The 26,757-nt window shown below is 40.5% G+C and overlaps 1 protein-coding gene across 1 annotated transcript in view; it reads right to left on the bottom strand.

Annotated features, from left to right (window-relative positions):
• The window catches only part of zfpm2a (zinc finger protein, FOG family member 2a), a 136,275-nt gene extending 117,087 nt beyond the window's left edge, over nt 1–19,188 (bottom strand). Inside the window, exon 1 of the mRNA XM_050047182.1 lies at nt 18,639–19,188. Within this exon, the coding sequence (XP_049903139.1) occupies nt 18,639–18,678 (40 nt within the window). The 5' untranslated portion in view covers nt 18,679–19,188. The remainder of the gene's footprint in view (nt 1–18,638) is intronic.
• Between the last annotated feature and the right edge of the window lie 7,569 nt (nt 19,189–26,757).

Below are 26,757 nucleotides of genomic sequence, written 5' to 3' on the forward strand. Positions count from 1 at the left end.
TTACCTGAGGTCATGTACATAACATCCTTAAACTATGTCATGTATGTAACATAAGGTCATTTACGTACGTCACTTTAATTACATAAACAATTTATTTATTTTATCCCAAACCATTTTTCTAAACCTCCAAAAGTCAACACTTATTTCAAGAATGTACCATATACATCAATATTTTTTTCTAGAATGGCAAAGGCATGACCTGCCCTATGGAGGCAAGAAGTGCTAGCCAATCAGATTGGTAAGTATTTGTTGCTTTCATTGGTTGGATTGGTAAGGGTTTGTGTAAAAATGTCAGCCAGTTAGAGGCAGGCAGGGAAGGGCAGGTCATGCTTTTGCCATCCAAGAAAAAATAAATGAATAAATAAACTTGCATACCACACTTAGCCGACATTATGTGCATAAAATACTTCAGTTACGTCACATACATTTTATAAGGTAACTTACGTACCTATTTTAACCCAAACCACGATCTTTCTTGGGGCATAACTGCGTCCATTTCCCAATGTTAATCACATTTTTAGTATGTTCCTGTACTCTCCATCATATATGTTATTTTGGGAGTCATTGGCAAACAACCTAATCTGTCATTTAGGTAAGAGGATGTGATCATTACAAGGCAAAGGAGATGCCACAGAGAAGTTTGATGGAGAGGGAGCACAGGAGCACAGAAAATATGTAATATATATTAAATCTTGTATTTTTTGAGTATGGACTGAAATGTTTCTGCAGCATAGAGTCTCAAACTTGCCATCAAATGCTTGGTCAGATAGTTATTCTTGTGTACTATAATGATTTTTGCTAACTTTGGACAGTATTTTACAAAGACAGTATTTTAATTAAACACTGATGAGAGGTTTAACTTAATTTGGTAAACGTACAAAAAAGCTTTTCAGAAAAACATGTTTGTATTCCTCAAAAACGGGATAAAAAGTGTATTGGCACTGGTACTGAACAATTACCCAACCCTTTAAAAAAAACATGAAATGAGGGGGAGGATCATTTTCGTGAGTTGGCCTGCCTGTATCTGTCTGGCACTGTTAGCACCTTTTCCCCTTTTCTTTCTCTCAAACCCTCTATCTCATGGTCTCCCTCTCCTCTACCCTCTGTCACTTTTTTTGGTTTGGGGGGTGGGGGTGGGGGGGGGGGGTAGACTGAGATTGGCCCATACTTGGCGCTTTGGTGAGATCGCACCCCAGCAGGTCCGAGCTGAGGCTACTCCTGCACCCTCCACCCTTTCTGTCCAACTTCCCCATCACTGCCCAACTCCACCTCCACCCGTAGCTGTCAATCATGTTCACCCGGCGACAACAATGAACGCCAACTCCATACTTGCAAAGACCTCATCGTCAAACCACTGACGAACCAAACGCCCAATTTAAGCCATTTCTTCCAAGGAGTGAACTGATAGACTCCACACTGGTCACACTTTCAAACGCAACAGAGAGACACAGTGGGCGAGAATTGCTGAAAAGCAAATATTGTCGACTTCTGCTGACTTCAAACAGCAGTCAGATGGCAGAGACTACCTAGGCAGTAAAGAAGCTGCATTACACACAACACAAGAGAAAGGGCCTAAAGAACTCTTGGTGATTCCTTTCATGTTTGTCTTTACAGGGAACCCAGAGCATTCATTTCTCTTCTTCTATGCAAAGGAAAGTAAACATGGCACTCTCTGCAGGCTCATGAAATTGAACAGTTCTGAGCATAACGGCCAGTCCTTTCTTTCTTGTGTTTTAGAATTAGATGTGTTGGCTCTACCGCAGCTTCGGCAAATTCTATATTTTTTTTAAATGCCTCAAAGATGAATTTGCATTTAATTCATGATACATATTTCATGCTAAATCTGTCACCATTCATGTGGAATTCCAGCAAACTCTAGTATTCAAACTGAACTTTTGCTCAAACCCAAACATGTGCAGGTCAGTCAATCAGTCTACACACACACACACACACACACACACATGCAAACACAAACACACAAACTTAATGGGAAAGAAAACTTAACCCAGTGAAGTTCTGTTTCAGTCTCCACAACGCCCCGGTGATGCTCTCTTGCAGTCTTATTGGACTATCAGTGCTCAGGGGTCGTGGGCCTGGCCAGTCAAGATAAAACAAACCCTGATGAAATGAACCATGTGGGAGCAGAGAGGGCTGCTCTCTACTGATGGAAGAAACCCAGTCACTCTGAGAGGTGAGACTGTAACAGTGTCGTATTGACCTGAGTGACCTGGCTCACTGCTTGAACTCCAACACACTGCTCAGAGAGGAAAGAACATTTACTGATGTGTGTTTGCCGGCCAAAACAAATAATTAACTGTAGCTAAACCACCAGTTGTTTAGATATAAATCTGATTTCTATGCACATTTTAAATATTATACTTAAGCAACTGAATGAAAAAATAAACTTTAATAAAATTTTACTGCAGGTGTAGCACTCTCTATATTGTACATTTAAGTCTATTGCATTAATGTAACAGCTTGAGTTACCAGTTACTATGAAAATATTTTACAATCAGAACACATGTTAGGCTTATAAAATATATTGCATTGCTATCAATGTATTTACCTCACACTGTGCTACAGTATGCCAATGTGTTTATCCAGATTGTTAAAATACAACGCCATATTGTCTTATTTGGGGCTGATATGAGGTCACCCCTTTACTCTTAGAGTTGTTCCAATACGGATTCCAGTATCATAAATGCCTCCAATACTACCAAGAAAGCTGGATCCAGTGTCAGCGAGTACGCTACTCTAAACACTGACCCAATACCACATCATTTATTGATAAACTTTTAAGTAGTTTCACACCTAGCTTAACATTAGCTGTTAGCAAAATGTCAGCAACATGAACAGTATGTAAGGCTTTAGTTTCAGGGTTTTTTTAATGCAGTGGTATTGGAATCAGTACTTGATATTGGCTGATACACAAATTCAGGTATTGGAATCAGTATCGGGAAGGCAAAAATGGTATCAGAACTTCTCTTTTTACTTAATACTACGGCTGGGCAATATAGAAAAAGTCGAGATCATAATATTTTTGACCAAATACCTCAATATCCCTATTGTGACATTATCTTAGGGTTGACTACAAACAACAACCTTCTAGGCTGAAAAATGAAACCAACATCGAAAAACTTCAAAAACTGCAGTTCTTTGAACGGCCATTTGAGGCTGGCTCCAGAAGCCAGTTATTCCCCTTAGACACCCATGTTAAAACGCCCAACTTTAAAGCAGGAACAAACATGTTTACAGCCTTGTACAAAAAATGGTGTTGGTTTTTATAGCTAATTTGCCTCTTCAAGCTAACTGTACAGGGGGTGAGTTTTTATAGAAGTCACCCGTTTACATTTTATTTTGCTAAGTTCTGCATAATTAGGGCAGGCTGCTTAGAGTGACAGGTTGTCTCAGTCAGATCCAGCCCTCACTCCTCCACAGCGCCAGCCTCTTGCCCAAATATGGTCATTTCTAGCTCCAAAAAAACTAGGATGGTGACGGGCAAAATGACAGACTCAAGACTTCAAAACGGGAGTCCACAAACCGATGGGTGGATTCACAGTAGCTAAATTCATTATTTTTACAGTCTATGGTTGACTATTGGTGCTTTCACAAAATATTTTCCTGATGAGATTACTGATAAACAATCATCAGTAATGTGGATGTAATGATTACGTAAGTAAAGGCATAGGATAGAGCAGCTAGAACAGTCTGGTAAGTGCAGAATATTACATGACTTTACTGTAATTAAATAGCAGGAAAAGACAACATATTATGATATTCAAAATCTAAGCCGATATTTAGTCTCATATCACGATACTGATATAATATCAATATATTGCCCAGTCCTACTCATACTATACTCAGTGTACTTGGCTGTATCTAGCTGTTAATACTTTTTACCACCATGTTGTTGCATTGCTGCTTTTAGACCTAATTTCTCAAGAGACTTCTTGCTGTGAGTGATGGGGTCCTGTATCAACATTGCCAACACTAAATCAGTTTTTGTTTCACGAGACACTCCTGTGTATGTGTTTTTCTCTGTGCTTGTTAACACTGATTTGAACTTGGTGGGTCTTGGTTGAAAAAAAAATGACATCACACTGACAATCACAATCAGAATTTAGCAATACTTGGATTAAAATCTGGTGACAGTTGTGGGGCTGTTTGCATATGTTGCCAAACCACTGTCAAATCAGCTGGCTTTTAGAGTGTTTAACTCTAATTAAATACATTTTTTTTTCTAAACGTTAACTTTGATTGTTGCTTATTTTGACATGAATATCTAATGTTACAGAGAAATGTGTAGTATTTGAAACTTAAGTAAAGGATCTGAATACTTCTACCACCACCCGGCCTCATATCAGAAGCAGATCAGTCTGACAGCTGCCCTTATCACTTATCACTGATTTGATTGAGTAATTGATGAGCTAATTGATCAGCCTTTTCATCCAGCCATTCATGTAACTACTTAAAATTCAGTATCTGCTGTACTCAGCCCAGAAGAAACAACTACCTGCATCTCTCCTTTCTCCGGCAGTGACATTTTAAATATTCAGACAGACTCTGACAAAGTTGGAGACTGACAAAGAATAAGAGCAGTTTTCAATATTCCACGCCATTTGATTGAGCCGATGACACAAATCGTTATTTACCGCTTTCAGATCAGAGACATGCACTGTAACGCTATCATTGAGCTGGTCAATATACATCACTTCCACCCAAAGGATTACACCTCTTATCTGAAATGATATTCAATAAAGTATGACCGCAGAAATACAGAGTGGAGTGTTCTTGCTTGGATCTGGCTTATGCTGTGAAAAAAAAAAAAAAAACACTTTATTGGAATTAAGATCCAAGTCAAGATTACCTGAGGAAACAGCAGTTAGATTTCTGTTCCAGTGCCACGTCCTACACTTTATTCTCCGCTGCTTGGGGACTAGACCACAGTGTACTGTTCCCCACAAGCCATGGGGGTGTAATAGGATGCCTTTATGAAATATATAGAGACTCCCCAGCACCTTCCACAGATCATAGCATGGGCTAGGACGTTTGGTGAGCAGGGGTTTTTGTGTGTGTGTGTGTGTGTGTGTGTGTGTGAGGCAGAGAAAGGGAAGCTGTTTGACTAATACGGCCTTGTTGAAATGCCCTGCAATCCAAAAAGTCAGTGAGGCAACAGCAAAACTTTCCCCAGGTCCCTCTCTGATGCTCCACGACCATAATATCATCAAGGTGCATGGGATGATACCACTCACTCATTTGTGCTGCCTAATTAGCTGCTGCAAATTCCCTCCCCGCTGCTGTGCCATCCATTCAGAGCTCCTAGCAAAGCGACCGTCATTAGCTACAGTGGGATGAAGTTAACTCCACTGCTGCCAGTATGTTAGACTCGACCGAATGTGGTCTGGAACAGTAGCAAGGTGGTTTCTTCTTAAACACAGTCATCTTTTCAGAGTTTACACTCGACAGCTGTCATCAGATTTTCCCCTATATGTGTTGTATATAAAGTGGGTTTGTGGAATTTTCACCCAAATACTGAAATAACTCCTGTCGTTATGCATTCTCTTTTCATTTTCTGTGTTTTATTTTTCCCTGACATCAAATCCCACACACACGCAGCCCCCCCACCCACTCGCCCACGCGCACCCCCCCAACCCAGCCCTGCACTGTATAGCTTTTCTTTTCTTGTCGGGAATTTGATAAAGCCTTTAGTGAATGTGGTTAGAGCACTTGGGCTGAGGATCTGATGAGAAGTGTGGGGTCTGTCACACACAAACACACACTACTATAAGTACATTCTAATTAGCTGATGTATGCAGGACCTCATCCACGTTGGAGGGGTATCAAAAAGCAATCAACGCCCCATCCCTGATGAGCTCAGAGAGACACAGAGATCCACATTGTCTATGGAAAGATGATGCGTGGCTGGGCCTCGATTCGGCTTTCCAAACCACCATAATGCCATGCAATCACAAGACATTATGCACAGATCAGAACCCCAAAGCCACAGGATAGAGAAAAAAAAGTAAAGGGAATATTGAGTTCATAATTCAAAAGCCTGATTATGATGGTCGCTCTTGTGAAAAGCTGCTGTGGAGAGCCAGAAGTGGGAGAATTGGCCTGCGAGTGCCACAAAAATATGGTTATAAATGCAGAGGAGAAAACGTGTTTAAAAAACTGTCATGATCAAGAGCAATACAGCTCAGATAGCAGAGAAATCAGCAGAGTTAAGATGACAACTCGTTGCCATGGAAAACTGAAAAAATTAAGTCGGCACTGACTGTATGAGGAGAATTTATGAAAGTGATTCTTCTCAGTGGAGGGAAATCAAATAGAAATACAATATCAACCACAGCAGAAGTCCACGTTATCAGCATGAAATGGTGAAAAAAAATATCCTAAACATACGATCTAGGATTTTGTCACCCATTCATAATCTAATTTGACCTGAGGCCATACAGCCGATTCGTTTCAGTAAAGACCATAGGTGTTTTAGCTGCAGGCTCCAAAGGAGAGAGGCATGTGTGTCACACAAAGACCATCGGTTAGCGACGTACCGAAAGGGACTCTGTATCACCATCTTATCTTCAAAGGACTGGGCAGGGGCTCAGGGGAGCTGTGCCACCGTCTCGCCTCCACACAGACACACACAGAGGGGGGATTTGGACCTGCAAGCAGGAACCAGAGATCTCTCGGCCGGCACCCAGGCCTGGACCCTCCTCCAACTCGCCCGCGGAGAACAGGCAGGGTTCCTGCACACGCGGCACGACATCAGTGAGCTGATCCCCCCCCCTCCATCACCACCACCGCCACCACCACCACCACCACCACCACCACCACCCTCCTCCTCCTCCTCTCCTTCCCTCCTCCCTTGCAAACCCCCTCCGCCGACTGCCTGCCCATTTGCTTCCTGGCCTCAGCTTGACGGAGGGGATGGGATCTGAACTCAACTTAGACACAGAGTTTCCACATTTCACAGATGGCTGGGAGAGGCTTTGCATGGAGGTGAGGAAACAGAGAGAGAGAAAAGGGAGAGAAAGAGAGAGAGGGAGCCTCATCGCCGCCGCCGAAGCGGGGCCGATTTCACACCGCGGCAGTGTGCGCTAAAGCAGGCCGCCGTTAATCCACTCACTGAGGGGAAGGCCTGGAGCTATTCCGCCGCCCGACCGCCATCTCCCTCCACAAAGCCATAAATGGTGCATTATACAACTGGGCTTCAGAGACACTGCTGATATGCTGATAGGTGGCGGACAAAGACCAAAGCAACCACAGGAGCAGAGCCACATGCAGGACTGAGGGCCTTAGCGCAGGAGCAGAACAGCACACATGTATTCAGGCATGATCTCTCAAACGCTGGACTTGCTGAGGTGTGGACTGTTAGAGTGCTATATCTGCGCTTTTGATCGGGGTTAGTTCAACCTCCGGATTCGGCCTTGAGACAGAGATGGACATGCACTAACACTCCCACTTCTTCTGCTCTCCAACAAAATAGCTTTTTTTTTTTTCCTCTCTCTCGTTCTCCCAACTGTGAATTCATATCTGTAAAGTTACCAAAAGTCTTGAAGATGAGTCTTTGAACTTATGAAAGGCAATCATTTTGAATGAAAGGAGACAGGAAATATATAAACATGGGGGAATTTAAATAAATTGCCACAAAGAAAATCACGGAGAGGGCAGTGAATTATGTAACGATAAGACAGCCACCAGCCTAAGCCACAAAATGAGATGTTTTACATGAAACGAACAGCGGTCTAGATTAGAGAGCCATCCTGTTTAGACATGAAGCCAATTGGGTTGATATCACATGTAGAGAAAATTTGAAAGATAAGTGGGAACTATGAGAATTGTTATAATCCAACAGTAACAAAAAGCTGAAGTATATTGGCTTTTCCCCCCAGAAGCACTGCACGATAAACATCTCTGATGAAAGAAGTTCATTACTTGTGCGCCGTGTAATGTAACATGCTGTATTATGAGTCCATGCCAACCTACAGCGAGGCAGTCTCTAAATGAAGCCTCAAGCATTTAATGGACATCATTAGGTGAAAACATATAAGAGATAATTATGGTAATTACAAATCCCTTTTATTCGCCCTGAGTCTTTGACAAGAAGGTTGTCATATCAGCCACTTCAAACAAACAAAGAGTTGTTGTCTCTTCCCCTAAATGATGTCCGGTTCCATTTGGATGGGGATTGTCTTCGGATTATCCTTTTTTTATTGTTTGGTTAGTGGCTCTGAATGGAGGCTACATTTCTTTCAGTAAAAAACTTGATTAAAACAAGTGATTCACAATAGTCGAATTTGAGTTGCATTTGCATAGGCACTTCATTACAAGTGAGACCTTGATCTTGAAAGCAGCCCCATACAAAGCTAATGGACATGTCTATTAGAGATGGACCCTCAGAGGAACCGAGGCCTTCTATTTAATATCACAGGCATCACTATGGGCACCCAAGGCCTGTCTTATTAAATTTCAGCTCCATAACAATAGCTAAAGGAACAAAATGACAAACACTGGCAATATTACAGCTTGTTCTGACCAAAAAAAATATCTTCCAAGAGTTTGTTTTGGTTAAAGCTAATCCAAGTGTTACTCTTACTTTGCCACACGGGGTCAAACCCAGAGCAAGCCTTGTCACTTCATCTTAGTGATACACGATCTAAGCAGCGAGCACAGATGAAATGTTGTATGGAACATCTTTATGGAGAGACTGAGAGGCAATCGTGAAAGACTTGGGTGTTTATTTACAATATGCATCCAATCATCCTTTGTCACAGTTCCATGTTCGTCTTTTTCCGAAACCACAGAGAGACACTCGCTGGAGATTCCATTTTTGGCCTCTTTGCTACACAAACTCATAATATGGTGCCGTCTTATCAGATCCTGCTTACAATAACAGATTCACTCCGAGTCAAAGCTGTTGTTTAACTTATTCAATCCCATGGGAAAATTCAGTTCAAACAAGTCAGGAGACATCTGCCAGTCCACAGCAGCTGATGATGTCAACGGGTCCCTGCTAGTACCAGATTCCTCCAGCACTTTCAATCATTCCTTGCGAGATTACTGCAATAGGATATTACTGTACAAACTATGACCATGTGTCCTGCTGCCACAAAGCTTAGCAACATATTACAGTTTGTCAAAGCAAGCTATTGCGAGGGAGAGATAGATACAGAGAGGAGGAGAGAAGCCATTGACCTTTGTGTCCTTCATATTTGCCTAGCTTCCCCTCAACCCCAATCTTAAGAGTGAAATCATCTGATCCCAAACTAACTGTCAACTGGCTTGTGATGGTGGCAAAGCCAGCAGACATCAATCAATCAGATTTTCTCCTCGTCTATCAGAGGAGGCTTTTTTTTTCCAGTTTTGCCCGGGCTTATCATCTGACCCAGTTGTTATCCTGTTTCTGAAGCTTAAAAAACTTGATTATGGTCAAATGTATGTCTCGGAGATTCACAGACACATTCAAGACTGAACCAGAAGGAAAGAAAATATCATCACTATTTCACCACAAACATGAACGCAGGGTGTAATGATTGTATTTTTATTTTTTTTTTCAAAAATGAGGCTCTTAATTCTACACTCATGCTGGAAATAAGGAGTTTGAGCCAGTTATCTGTGGTTTTCAGGAATGCGTGAACCTAAGATAAAAATCCAATCTGATATCGTAAGACAAAAAGGCATTTTAGTTGGCTACAGCGCTTGCTCAATGTCAACAGTTTTTAGTAATTACTAGATAAGCATTCTCTGAAATACATAGAGAAAAGAAAATTGGCTGATTCTGAAATAATAGCGGCTGCATTTCTCTCCGGATGTTTACTCTGTCACTTCACAAAGCCTGCTTTGAAATAACAAGAAGCAGGAGACGTGTACTTTGCAATGCGTCACTCCTTTCGTCACTGTCCAATATCGCACGCACTCTGTCTAATCTGATTTGCATAATTTACAGTAAATATAATCGATCATCATCAAAAGTGTTCCAATTGGAGTATGTGGCTCCATTATGGCTATTTCTGTAGCGGTGCTCGCTGCTAATCACATGCAGGCAGATATGGCCTCTGATCACATGATGTGTAAGCTGTGCTGTCAACAGCTTTACCAGCTTTGCAATGGTGCAAATCAAAACACAGCCTCTTTAAAGTATTAACATATTTTGAAGTTTGTTTTATATTTTCAGCATATTTGACATAAATTGTTTATCTATTTACAAAGCTTTGTCATTAGTGATTTTCCACCGAGGCCTTAAGATGCTGCGTGTTTTGTGTCGTTCGTCTGGCGGAAAATGCTGATGTACAAATTGAACTGAAAAGCTTGTTACTTAATCCTCTGTTGCCACCTATCCCTTAACTATAGAGCCGGCTGCATTTCATCCCAATGCAAAGTTCTGCATCGTGCTGCCCCCCCCTACTACCACCACAAATACATCCTCAGTAATTCCTGCCAAGCCAGAGATTTACACTGAACAGCTATTAGGGCGTCACTTTCTGGTGTGCCAGCTACTATCCTGCTCTGGAAATGGTGCTCACCAAATTATCCCCTTTCATTATCATCTATTAAGAAAAAAAAAATATGTATTTTTAATCACTGAGGCAATTTATGTGGTTGAAGTCAAAGTCAAGGCTTGGCCAATAATTTTACTGTATATTGCTGACAACATATTGTGACAATGCCTGCTGCAAAACGTGAGTCATATTTCCAAGGAGTCCCTTTCCTTTCTCTCATCCAAGATTCAGTCAAAACCCTAATATCAATTCTGACATATTCCATGAAAATGTTTTGATTAACTGTGGCTAATTAAATTGAAATAAACAAAAAGAATCTTAATACACACATAAAAGTTGTTTACATCCCCACAACGGAAGACTGACAGACTTTCTTTCTTGAATATGGCAGAGGCAAGTTCCTGTTGCAGGCGCAGAGCTGTTTCTCTTCTGGGCTATGGAGATGTCAAAGCATCACACAAATGTGATGAACCCAATATCCATATCCATGATACATCAGAACCTCGGCATGGCACAAAAATAACTGCAATACCTCAGGAGCAACCTCAGAAATCCCCTTAATTGAGCAATATCTTCATTCCTGATCCATGTGCATCACCAAGGTGAAAAGGGACTGTGCAAGTTAAATGAAAGAAGAATTCATGATGTGTGGCGGCCTCTCTTACTCACCCTGGCTATTTCCCCTCTTGGCAGGGGCCAAATAGAGAATGTTAAATGAGGCAATTGTGTCCCGGAGGCAAAAAGAGGAAAAAAAAAAAAAAAAAATGAAAAGCAGGCAGTGCCCCTGCTCTCTGCTCCAACCCTGAGGAGCATTCTGCAGCATGATGAGGTACATCCAAGCACCCAGGCCTGCTGCCACCCAAATAGCTCAGACCAGACCTAACGTCCCATGAGAAGTAGCCACTCCACTCTTATACACATACACTGCTCATTAGTCAAACTCCTAATCACGCTGGTGTTTTGTTTTGCACTGCACAAAAAATGTGCAGGTTGAAAAGAATGTGAGATGAAAAAATACTGACCAAAAATAACAATTAACTGAATGCAAGCTAAATATCAATATGCTGAGACAAAAAAACACAACTACCATTATTTTGTTTTGGGCAGTCGTGGAAAGTAACTACAGTAAGCACACCAAAGTACTACACTTAAGTATAATTTTGAGATACTTTACTTGAGAATCTAAAGTTAATACTACTTTATAAATTTAATTTACTAGTTTCCCTGATGGTTAAACAGAAGTTTAAACTTAAAAACTTAAAAGTTTCACATGTATTGTGTTTGTTGTTTCCATCGGGGACCACTTGGGAAATAAAAGTTTTTAGTAATGCTTTGAAGTCCAAGCCTGTCCTGTGGGATTTCTGTACCATGATACTCCTTTAAGTTGTTATGCTTTTAAATTCCTAATAGAATTTCATCAAATCGTTAATCACACTGATCATTAATCATATTTTAAATGCAGCTGAAACGTGTGGCACTTTGCACTGTGCCTTATGAACATGCACATTATCCTACAAAACATTACACCAACTCACTAAATAAAAGTTAGATATTATTATTTATTTAAAACAATGTACTTTAGGAAAATGAATCTTTAGGAAATCTGCCTTATTATTGCTATTTTTATAGGGTAAATACAATCGCATAAAGTCATAATTTTAATATGTTAATGCGACTACTATTCCTGGTGCCGACTAGTGAAAGCAGCAATGTTTAATCGACTAGTTGACTAATCGTGCACATCCCTACACTACATTCATTTGACAGCTGTAGTTACCTTCCAAGATTATAATGCCACTCACAAAATATGTGATCAACCGCAAGAAAACTTGTTAAAAACTACATAATAAAAGTGAGAATTTGCACCATGGCCAACTACAACAGTAAAATGCTTGATTATTAAAAAAAATGTTGGCGATTAGTTTCCTGTAAATCAACTAATCTCGTCAGATCGACAACACTTTGCCTAATCACTCTACCACGAGCCCCATGTAAACAGTGAGTACCAGGATGTACTGTAGGCTGAGGCCTGTAGAAATACCAGGATGTAGAGCACGATCTGTTAACATTCTGTGGCGGTGGCTGCAGGAAACTGATCTCCCCTGCAGTCCCACACTGTCAGCTATACAGACATACTCCACGGTGACACCTCTGATAATCAAAGCTTTGTCTGGGTCTTAAAAGGACGTACTTGAACAACAGCGAGACCAGAGGCCCTCTTTGCTGTAATGGCCTTTGGACATCAATATTTAAATCTTACATCTCTGTTGTGATTAGAATGCTGCCTTTCTCTGTGTTTTTTTTTTTCCTCACCCCTCTCTCTCCTGAAACAACAAGGTGGGGGTGAAAAAAGGCTTAAATCAATGATCTTTGAGTCTAAACTAGATTCCTAAGCAGTTTGCCACTCTCAGCAGCAAGATAAGATAAACTCTCTTTGACCTAAGAGATGAAGTTGCCATGACGATCAGGGAGTCCACTTTCTCTATTGATATTTTGCTGATGTAACAACAAATGGAACCAGATCCTGCTCCTGATAATGGTGATTAATTAATACCAATATTGATCCCTACAAGCAAGAGACAAGGCTATTAACTTAAAGCAGGCTGAAAGTCAATTGTTACCTGGGGGCTCAATGGGCATCATTGATATCAAATCTAAATAAACAGAGAGGAATACGGTGAGGGACTGAAGCATAAAATCTAAAAGAAAACACACGACCGGAAACAATAAACACAGATTAAGTTTTTGCACATATTTCTAACATTTTGTTCACACTGGTGGCAGCCACAGTGCCTGAATTAAAACACAATGGTGACAGCTTGGACCGGCGGTTATTGGAATAATAGCAGTGGAATTCAGGAAAGAGGAAGATAAAGAGGAAACCGCATGAGGAAGTGACCTCCACCTTTGCAGCAACCCTGCCCACATTTCACACTGCTGTCCAGGCACTGCAGGCTACAGCGACAGAGAGGGCAGGATTAGGCACCGTCAGTCCATCGCCTGCCAACCCCAGCTCATCCAACACATCACACAGTACTGTTTTCAACAAAGGAAACAGCAGCTGCTATACATTCCTCTCCCTATAGCTGCAGAGCCCGTGACATAAGCAGTAATAGCAGCGTTGTAAATACTTTCTCGATGCGAGAAACATTGTACTTTAGACACAATGGGAAAAGAAAAAAACATTACAAGAAGATGACATTCATCTGCATTGTTGTTTTGTGTCAAAAGTGAGGAGGCAATTGGGGATCCTTCAGCTAAGACGAGGCAACGGCACAAGCTGTTATTGGCAGGGAACAGATGTTTGAGGGAAAGTTGGCATTCAACAACCATTCTTCTTCTGACAGAAATCAACAAGAGAAACACAAGAGACACGTCGTGATTGTCACCCAATGAAAGAGAAACCCTTAAATATACAGGGAGGCTGGCATGCAAACATTTTTTGATTTTACACCCCCAAAACATCTGACTGCTGGAGTTGCCAGCATTTGTGGGCCAAGGGTGAGATGCAGCGTATACGACATGCACAGCATCAGCACGCTTTCCTTATATAAGAAGGCAAAAGCTGAGCTAAGTTGCAATGAAAAAAAAAAAGAAAGAATATGGACGAGGAGTCTGTTCCCTGAGAAAAAAAAAAATAACATCAAGCTAACAGCTCCGATCCCTCTGCTAAAACACATAGCCACATGCTCGACGCACATAGTGTACATGCACCAATGTATACACAAGCAAACACGCACACAAATTCAGATACTGGATGTTGGCAGTCAATTCAGTAAACACTCCCCTTATCCCTTACTACTGTAATCTGCTTCTGATAAATGCCCCTCAAAGATAGAAATGTCACCTGATATGGTAAACAGTATGCTGACGTTACATAAAGTGGCCTTATGCTAAGGAGTTGGAAAGATTAACTGTAGAGCAGAGATGGAAAAAAATGGTCTCTACGATAAAAAACAGACTTGAAGCTCGAGCAGAGGAGCTTGTTTGGCTGTCGTTCAGATCCAAACTGACTAGTTGAGAAAAGCATCAACCTTATTATAATAATCCAAGGGTTGTACATACATTAGATTAGATTTAAGGACACTTGGTGGTCAGTATAAACAGTAAACAATTACAAATAAACAGCACGAAAACAGTTGGCATCATATTCCTCAAAGGCCTTAATATGAATTAGTGAAACAATGCATCTAAGACAATGGAATAGGAAGAGCATTATTTACCAAAGCAGTACTAGCTCCAACTTTATCCACAAGGTATTATGGGTAGAAATAAAACAAAATAACAAAAAAGCATTACTGTACACTGCAGTGGAGCGGCTTTACAGATGTAAGATCACTATCACATGAGCAGATTAGGCATTTGGACACTATGACATAGTGGTAAGCTCCGGGGACTGGTGCACTTGCCGCTCGGGTGCTATACAAACTTACAGTAAAAGAGCAGTATAATCACTACAGTATGGTGCTTGATTCTGGTTGGACAACGTCGAGTAAAAGGAAGCAACATGAATTCTCAGACGGTCCATGTGGTGAAGACAACAGTAAAGGGGAGAACACTAAGTCAGTTTAATAAGCACATTTGACATTAGATGTCCGCCCATGGCCTCAGAGGGCCGCTTCAATATGTTCCCATAAACACTGGCGGAGGCACGCTCCCTACATCATCCAGATTCCCCTTTACGCCGCGAAACTTTGGGGGGCAATTTTACAGAAAAATTACTCTGAGGGGCCTGGTTTCAATTCAGCCTGTTCATATCTTTCCTTCCTATTAAGCATCAAAATGTTCTCCTCTCAGTACGAATAGAGGTATGGACACCACCAGCAGCCGAGGAGAGGCAAGGGGGGCGGGGGGAGGTGGGAATGGGGGGGGGGGGGGGGGNCAATTCAGCCTGTTCATATCTTTCCTTCCTATTAAGCATCAAAATGTTCTCCTCTCAGTACGAATAGAGGTATGGACACCACCAGCAGCCGAGGAGAGGCAAGGGGGGCGGGGGGAGGTGGGATTGGGGGGGGGGGGGGAGAAGAGAGGATAGAGGGAGCTTGGTGGAATTCACACATCATATTACAGCAGCTAATCGCAATCCGCAGAGCATCAGCGATATTTTCATCATTCCTGTCAAATTCTACTGACCCGCCTTGGAACGGCTAACAATCTGGGCAATTTATTGGCATATTGGCACGGGGTGATAAGGCTAAAAACAACAGCAGCTAGCAGCTGGCCCTGGGAGATGAGCTGATAACATTGATATGTGCTCCCACACAAAACACCTCCACCGCTATCTCCTCTTTCTATCAAACTCTTATTACAATAAAAGTGTATGGGGTTTTTTTTTTCGTTTTCTTGGAAAAGCAACAAGGGGAGGGGGATACAGAAAGGGGGGCAGAAATATATATTTATTTATATATATATAAAAAAAATCAGATGTAACGTTTCACAGAAAAAAAACAAGGGGGGAAAATACATAATTTATCACTGTATTATCGGGATATCCAGGCAGCCTAATCAAGGAGCACTGAGTGACTATTTTTTGCCTTATCATCCAAAGTGGTGGAAACGGAGAAGGAATTATCAGCCAGCTGCAGATTGCTGGGCTGGAATTTTAATGGTAATAATCGGGTTTCTGATGGTATATCTTCTCTGCTTATCTTTCCCATTATCTGGCCTTATCTCCCCAGTCATCGGAGCAAATTAATGGTGCTCTTTCAGCATCGCCTTTTTATCACCGCTCAGAGAGCACCCAAGGGGAAAGAATAAGCAAAATATTAAAATACTGCATAAATCACAATTTTAGATAACGGTCCAATGTATGCAGGAGGAGGGGGGTGAGGGGGGGGGACTGCGCCCAACAACCTTTTTGTCCTTTAGAATGACTGTCTGTGCTGACTTTCTGTGCACTGCCTCCTCTGCCTTTTTCCCAGAGTTCCCGGGGTAGGAGAGAGGATCTAGGCTCCTCGTGACCTTTCTGTTTCTAACTAGAGCTTGATTATACGGCTGCACACCGGCTCCGCATTAACAAGATCTTACACATGACATACTAATTCACACAAGGCCAGGTCACAAAGACGTAATGCAAACGTTGAGACTTCCTTCGCTCGACGACAAAATTTGGATGCTACGATGGGATTGGTCCAGAGATGAGTGGGCCTATCACGTCATACGTTGTCGTGCTTCTTTGTTGATTAGAAGTGGTTGCAGGTTTGTGGTGGATGCCAGCAAAAACACGGATACGAACTCAAAGATAGTTAAAACAAAAGGATGTTTCTGCAAAAAAATTATTTAATTCACAGTTTATGGCAACTATTCTGCAGCAAACTGTTCTTAACTGTTGGAAAAATGAGTGCAAAAAACAATATTTATTCATAAAAGCTTCTTAAAAAATATCCTTTTTATCATAATGTAAAATAACAAAAAGTTAAACTGGTTGATTTCAAAATGTTTCATATAAATATTGTTTTTTTTAATTACTGTATTAAAATGTAAAGTACAATAGTAAAAATACTAATAAAAACAATTATTTCCTTCTCTAAAGAAGCAAGAAATTAACCCAGATTCCAAACAAAACTGCCTTAAAAACTTTTCTCTTAAAAACGCACGACCCATAAATATTAAAGAGCAGAAACGAAAATAATAACGTGTAAAACAAAACATGTCGACACACAAACATCTCGTGTTGCAGGATCTATCTCACACTAATGTAATAAAAAAAAGCTCTTGTATACCAACATGCACATGCCCTCATGAATTCATGCATGTGAGCTCACACACACACACACACACACACACACACACGCAAACACACACGCCCACACACTGACACACACACACACACACACACACACACACACACATACAAATGTTGCCTTAGTTGTGAATTCTCCATAATATGTTGAAGCACAGATAAACACGATCATGAGTGTGAGTTAAATCAGAGGAAGTGGTTTGATGTTTGATATTTTGACCCCGAAGTAACCACAGTCTGCTTTTAGCCTGTGAACAGCAGCAGCTAGAGTAGCAGTGTACAGTGGACACACTGTACACACACTCACATGTCAGCTGGATTTCAGATGTGAAAGTGTGTGGGTGTGTGTGTGTGGGTTTGTGCAAATCCCCTCATATTTCAGAATGATCAGCGGGCTCTTTAAAATCAATAAAATGACGAAAAGTTGTCTAAAACCTTTCGTAAAAAAAAATATTTATTTTGCCTAAAATTCAACAGTGTGAATATGACCTACTTTTGAATTAATGTGGACCATGAGGTTACACTTTGTTACCATTTCAGTGCATGAAAAACAAATAATATTTCCTCATATTTCAGTTCATATTTTCACCCTAATTTGAAAATCAAATATGTGCAAACTATGCTGCTGAGAGACAAGGGTAACACTTTATTAAATTAAAATTAAAACATGCCATAACTTGCCACACTTTTGCTTTTTTGACTGCCATACCATGAGGTACAGCTGTAACCACTGCTGATCAATATTTATACCCAGTGTGGGCCATAGTGTGAAGTTTGGAAAAGTGTGTGTGCACGTATTCATGCACACACACCTGCAAGTGAGTGTCTAAGTGTAAAAGGGGGAAAAATCAAGTGTGTGTGAGACACGTGTGTGTCTATGTGCTCCAAATAAGAACATTTATTATCAATGTAATTGAGAAACAAATCGGCCTTTTAAAGCAGTCTCACACTACAGATTCAGGATCTATTAGGGGCCTGTAATGCAGAATTACTGGCGATTAATTGACGTAAAAAGCTTTAGTGTGCACACCAAAGTGATGCACCGTCTGATACACAATTTTGGACGAAAACTGGAATAGTCACATCAAACAAGCAACAAAATAACTTCGTTTTGCTACAACTTGGCAGCAGCGGTGAAACTTTTCAGCCAGCAGCACCGTGGGATTTGGATTGTAAATCATCTCTTCAAAAACACAACATAGGCGATCTGCGGAGGGAGACTGGAGCGTATGGACCGTGACAGGCAACACATGAGTGGCGATAGTTGACCGCTGCTGAATCAGCTTCAGTGTGGTCACTATCATTACAATATTCTGCAAACTCTAATAAGCTGGGAGACGCGGTGTAGCGACGAGACAACATTAAAAAGAAGAAAACAACAAAAAAAAACTTACGTTTGATCTGCCTGGGGTTGCTCTGCTTCCTTCGGGACATGCCTGCTGTGCGGCTGGTCAGTGAATCCAGGTGTAGTACTGACAGATCGATAGGTTCTGGTTCATCCAAGCAGCCGGTTTGGGTTTTTGTCTGATGGAAATTGAGAAAGAAAAAGAAAGAAGGGGGGCACCGGTACTTTTTACGCACAAGTCTATCGTTCCGTCTGTCTTTCCTTTATCTTTCTCGTTTCTCTGGCTCTGGCTCTGGCTTTCTCTCTCTCTCTCTCAAACACACACACACACACACATACGCGAATACACACCCTCCCTCTCTCGCGCTCCCTCTCTCACTCTTTCTCAGCACCGTGCTCCGTGATGAGGCTGCGCTTCGCCGCGATCCGCACCACGGACTGACTGGGGAGGTGAAAGCGTTTCGCGCTTTTGTTTGAAGATAAGGTTTGTTCCTCCCCGGGTACCGTAGCCGCAGCACGGTGAACTTCACTTGATCCACAATTACTTTAACTTGCAGTTATTAATTAGCGTCGCCCTTAATTAGCGCCCGTGTTTTGGGGTAAATATAAACGGAGATGGAGGCGAGGAGAGCTCCAGCCGGGGATCATCATCAGGCATCGCACTCACAATGTAAACAAAAAGAAAAAAATAATTTGCCTCGCCTTTATCTCAGGTAAACATTTTCTCACAGCTTTATATCTTAAAGGACCTATTTGCCATCAGTTTGATGTTGCTTTAATATGATCTGCAAGATTTACATTTTTATTTTTATATCAATTACGCAAAAAAGGAAAAAGAGGTTTAAGGGAGAACCCTTTAGTGTTGCACTAGGGTTTAATAATTTAATACAGCATGTGGTGCTGGTCATATCACCAACAAATCTCAACCTATATTGGTTAAACACACCAGGATTAGCTCAGTTGCAGTTTGACCACACAATCCCCCATAATGCACTCTGAGAGCTGATCTGGATTGGGATGCCATGACCCCAAATGACTTGACCTCTTGACCTCCTAAAAGCTGAGAGTAGTAACCTACATTTTAGTTTTTTTTAAACACTCACAAAATCTTCTAGATAAAATTATTATACAGTTTATAAAAGCCTACTGTATTAAGCTTTAAACAAAAAAATGTGTCCAACTTTTTACTGTAAAATATATTTAAATGATTGCAGCAGATTTCCAATGAGAGACTCCGCTTTTAAAGCTTTGTTTATTTATCAATATTTGATAAACTGTCAATCAGAGCATTTTTTTCCTTGCGTACAATTAGTCTGTCTATGGACGAGAAAAAATATTCAGAATATTTAAAGAGAGAAAGCGAGAGAGTGAGGAAACGAGAGCCTTCAAATCATTCAGATTTTGACTGCCATGTTCTGAATAGTTGCCCAAACTGGAAATCACTCTCTTCAATTAGCCAGTTGGACTGCCAAGGAAGACAAGCAAGTGGCCTGTGAAATTATCTTGTAACCCAATTCCACAACTTTGGAATGGAGTCTGAAACTACAGAATAATTTATGTGGCAGACGGGTCAGCGGTGGTTCACCTTGAGGAGAGCATCTGTCTTGCGAGCCTCCTTGGTTTGTCTCTTTCTGCATTTTTACCCCCTGTCCTCTGGTGGCTAAAGTTTTTTTTTGTGTGTGCTTTCCTTTTTTCTTTCTTTTCACATACAGCTTTGGTCATGATCCAAACACGGTGATGTCATGGGATGGGGGTAGTCATAGGCAGTGAATCATTTTAGTATCTCAGCTTTGTCGCACTGTACACACTCAGAGAGTTTTGGATGAAAAATGAGAGAAGGATGATCTATTTGAAACAAATAAAAACCTAAAATAGATTAACAACAAGTGAGAAACGTATGAGAATTTAAAAATAAATGAAGTTAAAGATTTTAGTGTGTTTTTCTGTCATACAAATTCAACACACATGATAAAAATTCAAAAACCCACATTGCAACCTATTAAAATGTTAGAATAAAGCCACCCCACACACACTCTAAAATTACTACGCTAAACATCCATAAATAGCATTTACTGGCCATATTAGGAAACCAGCACCAAAATCAATAATGATTTGTGGTAAGAGCAACAACATAGTGAGAGAGGAGAGTCAAATTGCCAGCTGAAGATTAATTTAACGCCACTCCTAAATCCTCTGAGACTGGAGCGTGGTTCTTCTCTGCTGTTCCCGAGCCCCAGTGGCTTGTTTGAAGCCGTCTTTGATTGACAGGTACAAATCTGCGAGAGGAAGAGAAAGCTTTTTTTTTCACTGCTCAGACCAGATGGTTGTGATAATTAACATGATACTGTTTCCATCGCAAGGGAAATCACTGACACAAGGTTGGTCATATTAATAGGTTAAGGTATACTGTATGCTGTGGAGATGCTGCGCAGTGCACCCACATAATCTGATTATAGGGGTAAAGGTTGATTTAATGTGCTAAATCATTTGATTAGAACTGCCAAGTCACATTTGGGGAATGCCATTCAGTGTTGGGGCAGTGGAGGTGGGCTGTCTGGTGGCTTCATCATGTTCATTCTTAAAGAAAAAACGCTTCAGAACAAAAGATGTTTCTACGGCTCACTGCTATGCCCAATAGTCTTCTGACTGAGGACACGTCAACATGTCTGTGAGCTGAGTGTCTCACTCAGAGCCTGAAAATATTTTTGTGAGAGTGACATGTTGATATTAAATAATAGATAAAGTTTTGGCGACTGATGTGATTATTTATTGACAGCTCTGTCACAAGCAATGGCAGGTTTTTTTCATGTTCAAGAAGAAGGTGAAGCGGATGTATGACAAGTTTTCCTCAGTTTTACCGTCATTTCACAGTTTATTTAAAAAGTGAATTTTTATATTTTTTGTCAGTAAACATGTTGCTGTACCCCACGCTTGGTGGTATGGTGCCATCCTTGCATAAACTTATGACTTTTACTCTTGTTATAACATTACACAGTAGTAAGGGACTGTGCGAAAATTATTTGGAAGAGGAGGAGGCAGCTGAACTTCATGATTTACCTTTTGGTTTTTTAAATGCAAGACCTCCCATAGCATTTTTAATATTTTTTATATGACCCTCCCACTAATATGTCAAATTATATTGGTACAAACCACTTTGCTTTTCATGAGTACATGTATACAAAATATTAGAGATGTTGTACTCTGGTTTAAACCATAGTGGAATAATATGTTTTTTACAATACCCACCAATATGATGGCAAACATAACAAAATGAGGTGTCCTGTCCGCTGAATATTCCAGCCATTCTGTATTTTTTTTAACAAGAGTTGTCACTGTCATTTTGAATGACACATTTTAACATTTAATGTTACTTTACCCTATTATGCTTTCTGTTAAGATGCACTCTTTGGAGCCTGAATGTTCAGACACTAATAAGTACAAAAACCCACATGTATACTGTTTCTCAAAACTGGCACACTGATCCCAAATAAACCCCTAAAACACAGATGATATTCTTTTCCTCACCTTTATAACCTGTGGCACATACACACAAAAACGAATTCCACCCTTTTGTAGTAAATATGTGACATTTTTTCAGCTCTAAACGGAGATGAAATAAAATCTAACTTTGGGATGAGGAAACAGTCAAAAGGCCCTCCCCTGCTCCACAGAAAAAATGTTAGAGTACCCTCGTTTCAGCAAGAAGAAAAATAAACAACCCTCCCACTTTCTGACCCTCACTCCTCCTATTAAATTTTGTACAGTCCCTAAATGATGTGATTGTATTGTAACAAAGTTACAGCACAACAGTCATCTACCAGTTAAATCTTAAACGATCTACATGTGCAGTAACTTCACCAGGTGCTGCCAGTTGTTAAATTTAAAACAGTGTTATTCCAGCATTGTGGTAATTTTATGACGATCCTGAATTGAATTATTGCCATTAGAACAGCTGCAGTCTTCCTCGTACACTGTTTAAGTGAGCTGCTGTGCTGACCGAGTAATGTCACGGGGAGTCTGGCATGACAAATTACTAGGTTGATTTTTTTAAGGGATCACACATGTCCAGTGGCGCTGGGAGTGACAGCCATCGGTTGGACAGGGGCTCCATCCTTAAAGAGCAGCCTCAGCAGCTCAACTTGGACATCAGTGTTATGAGTTTGCCTGCTGTGGTGTCACCCTCTGGCTGTTGGGGATTGGTTTGTCTCCAGAGGATGTAACGTCTGTGTGTGTGTCTGCATGTGCGTGTGTGTGTGTGTGTGTGTGTGTGTGTGTGTGTGTGTGTGTGTGTGTGTGTGTGTGTGTGTGTGTGTGAATGTGTGTGTGCATGGAGTAAAGTGATGTGAGGTGCAGGGTAGCTGTGGCACATATATAACTGTTTAGGTCCTCAATGTATACTGTATAAGAGGGAAAGAGGGAACTAAAACAGAACATTATTCAGTGCCAGAATATAGCTGAACAGTTTTTATATTGTTTTTGCATAATGTCCCATAATTCTTTGTGATTTTCTATTCAAGTATGTGTCCTTGAATGCCCTGGATGTAGCACCGCATCCCAATGCAAACATCCACAATTTCAAAACCCCTGCTTCTCGCATAGCAAGGACACCACCTCTACAAATGACATAACACTACATTAGTATGATTCACTTTTAATAGCTGTAATGTCGAGTTGCTGTTGTCTGTCCTGGGTAAGATGCTGGTGCTGGTTGTGGCTGAATGCTCCAGCTCTCCAGCACCCCCATCCATCCATCCAGCCAGCAGCTCCAGCAGCAGTGAGCAAACAGATGTCTGAGAGAGTGCCCACTCCGCTGGCCAGGCTGCCAAAACCACCCGCGGCCCTGGAGGCCTCAGCGCCAGCTCTTTCCAGGGAGGCTTCACTCTCCGCACCACCATCCAGTACCCTACCCTCCCCAACTCCTTCCCAACCGTCCCGTTTACCAGGGAGATACATAACATGCAGTGCGCTTTGAAACAAAGCACAACAAGCAAAACCCCCCCAAAAAAACAGATCAACAAACAAGTCGGAACGTTCAAAAAAATGAAATGCCACACATCCCCAAAGCATTTTAAGATTACACCAAAACGTTAAAGTCTATAGGCAAGTGATGAAAATACTAAAAGAGGGCGGGGATGAACAAACTATGCTCCTCCCATTGGGAGTGTGTAAATCTGTAAATAAAGGCTCTTTGTAGAGGAGGGGGAGGAGGAGGAGAGAACCACGGGGCAGTATATTCTTGCTGCTAATCTCAGTGTCTTTTTATGTGGTCAAAAGCTGAGATTGTGACACCTCCAGGGGATAAGCAGCAAGCCTTTTATGGATTAAAATCATAAATAGCCATACTCGTTTCAAGGAGTTCATTTCTTAAAATAATAACGTTGCATTATTTAGTGAGTAGAAAAATTGATCTGACAGTGGAAGGTGAGGGAATGCAGCCTGTAGATTGAATTAATCAATCAGTGAGTTTCAGTGGGAACCTTTAACATTACCCCCAAAATGACCTTTTAATAGTCAATAATAGCCGATATCCATAAAGAAATAAGCTCAATTTCTTCTATAAATTTGTAATTTTAATAATTTCTTTCTAAATATATCATTAACAACTGCATTAAAAGTCAGACAAAGGGGGCTGAACAGTCTTGTTTCCATTTTACTGCACCTCTTGTCCTGTAGGGGCAAAGGTAAGAGGGTGGACTGGATTTGATCTGAAGTAATGTTTGAAAAATGAGCTGCATAATATAGAACACTTTACCACTTCTGGTTATTGCATATCACATGAAACCTCTGTGTAAATATATAATCCCTGCATATAATAAATAAATGCATGTTTTAAACTATGCCCAGCCTGCATGGGCTTGGCTTGTAAAACACCACAAATTCATATAAGCCAGACCCACAGTGCTGCACATACATTTTCAAACAATACTAGAAAAAACGAGCAAAAATAAAGAAAACCTATTTGAACAACTTTCACAATCAGATCTTCACACCTTCATTGTTGACAACCAATTCACGGTCAGTACACATTTACAGTAGGATACTGGGGAAACTGGAGTTAATACTAATTATGGCATCTTACCATCTTTCCCAGGCTTATGGGATTAAGTTAGCAAACTTGAACACATAAATATTAAACAACTATTTCAAAGTTTGATCATCTTAAGCTGACAATTTTAGTGTTTGTCAAGGCATTTCATGGAAAATTAACTTTCTTAAATTAAAAGTTTTACAGTAAAAAAAAAAAGAAATCACAGAGCCCACACAATCTGAAGGATACTACTTCTCAAATGTGAAAGCAAAGATCTTTAGCTTCTAGATAAGCTGGTACTTTGACTTTAAATGCTGAATCTAAACTACAAGGAATATAGAGAATATTCATTTTTTACAGTTTATGATATCTATAATTTATCTCATCTAATATTATTCCTACATCTATGAAATCTTTTTAAGGGAAACAGGCTTTTTAATCTTAGTGTAATTGTGGCTGTAAATCCATTAACATCAGTTCAGAAGTGACATTATAGTTGATTGTGTCCATGTTTCAATATGTCACTGTTTGTATGTATGTCAGAGGTTTGTATGTGAAGTGTCCAAATAACATATTTGCTGCTCTATACACGAGCACCTCATGTGTTTTGACATCCTGTGATTTAAACATTATTCATTTTTATGAGGTCAAGTAAATTACATTTGATATGTGTTGCTGATTTTCTCCCCCTTTTCCTATATGTGCATGAGTAACTGAGGACCCACATCTAAACGCAGCATTATAATCCAGTCTGCTGATGTATTTTATAAGTGTGTCTGCTGGTTTATTACATATGCAGAGGCATCAGTGCACAGCAAAATGGAAAAATGCATCAATATATTCAGAGAAAGGCAGGCCGTAGACAGCTCAGAAAATAAATCTACATCTGCCAGGCTCCATGCAAACAGCAGAGCCATCCTTAATGGTGAAACCATCGATGAAAACAGATAAAAATATTAAATATTCAGACATTCCTTTCACCCAGTATCAAAAGCGTCCAGATGTGAGGAGCTGAAGTTGTTATCAGGAATCCAACGACAGGCATTGAAAGAAATTCCTCTGAATTTTCAACCATATAAAAGTATTTTATGGCATGCAAATAAATGGTAATTTCTGACTATGGAGAAAAAAACATGCCAATAAACCCTATCATTTGGGACTAAAACTCCACAAACAGGAGATACTTTCAATTTGCTTTGCCTGTCTCCCCGCGTTAGATGCTTGCGATTGCCGCGAAATTAATCCATTTAACAATCTGTGGCTTAAATTTGAGGATTTCCAGTTTTTTTAGAATATCAATAAGTTCCAATTGAAGAGAGGATTCTTTTGCAATTCAGGCATGTGCAGGCGATAACGGCAGAGTTGGCATGAAGAGAGGCAAAGATGGATTAATTATGCAGAGAACATGGAAATTCTGCTTATCATCGCTTAGCAAAGGAGCCCAGCTCACATAATCAGAAAACGAGGATGAAAAAAAATAACAATGCAGTGGCACCTTCCAGCCCATCATCTTACAAGTTAGATTTTTCCTGTAATTAAAAAGTAACATACAATTATATTCATATCTCATATGCAGACTATGAGTGGGTGTATATTAAATAATTGCATTGGGATATAAGGGTTGATTTAAAAAAAAAAAAAAAAGGGAAAAAGAAGTTTAAAAAAAATCTTGTCTCACAGGGGGATAGCTCCCCTGGGTTGGATTGAACTACTTAGAAACTGAAAACTTAAATTATCTTCGGAAAGCAAACAAAGACAAAGGCTAAAGAGAGAAGACAGAAGCTACTGTATATTTACTTACTTGTGGTTTTTTTTTGTTTTTTGTTTTTTTTCGAAACGTGCACTTGGTGCATTTTGCAAACAAGAATAATAATGTCTAAAGGCAGTTGTGGTAAATCCCCTCTGAGGATGCATGATATGGAAAGATATATGCTGCATTTTGTTTCTCATTTCATGTCGTCTCAAGATTTCACCATCACAGTTGTGCATTCCAGGATGTCGAGGAGCTGTGTTCAGCCTGCCAGCTCTGTGAGCAGCAGCTAATATGTGCCGGGCTTATGCTTGCATTTCTCTTATTCCTTAAAGAGGAGCAGATTAAACTGTTAATGTTGTACAGTTGGTTACAAACAGGCAAGAGGTT

This window comes from Epinephelus moara, chromosome 6, assembly GCF_006386435.1.
Source record: "Epinephelus moara isolate mb chromosome 6, YSFRI_EMoa_1.0, whole genome shotgun sequence".
In the NCBI taxonomy this organism is placed as follows: domain Eukaryota; kingdom Metazoa; phylum Chordata; class Actinopteri; order Perciformes; family Serranidae; genus Epinephelus; species Epinephelus moara.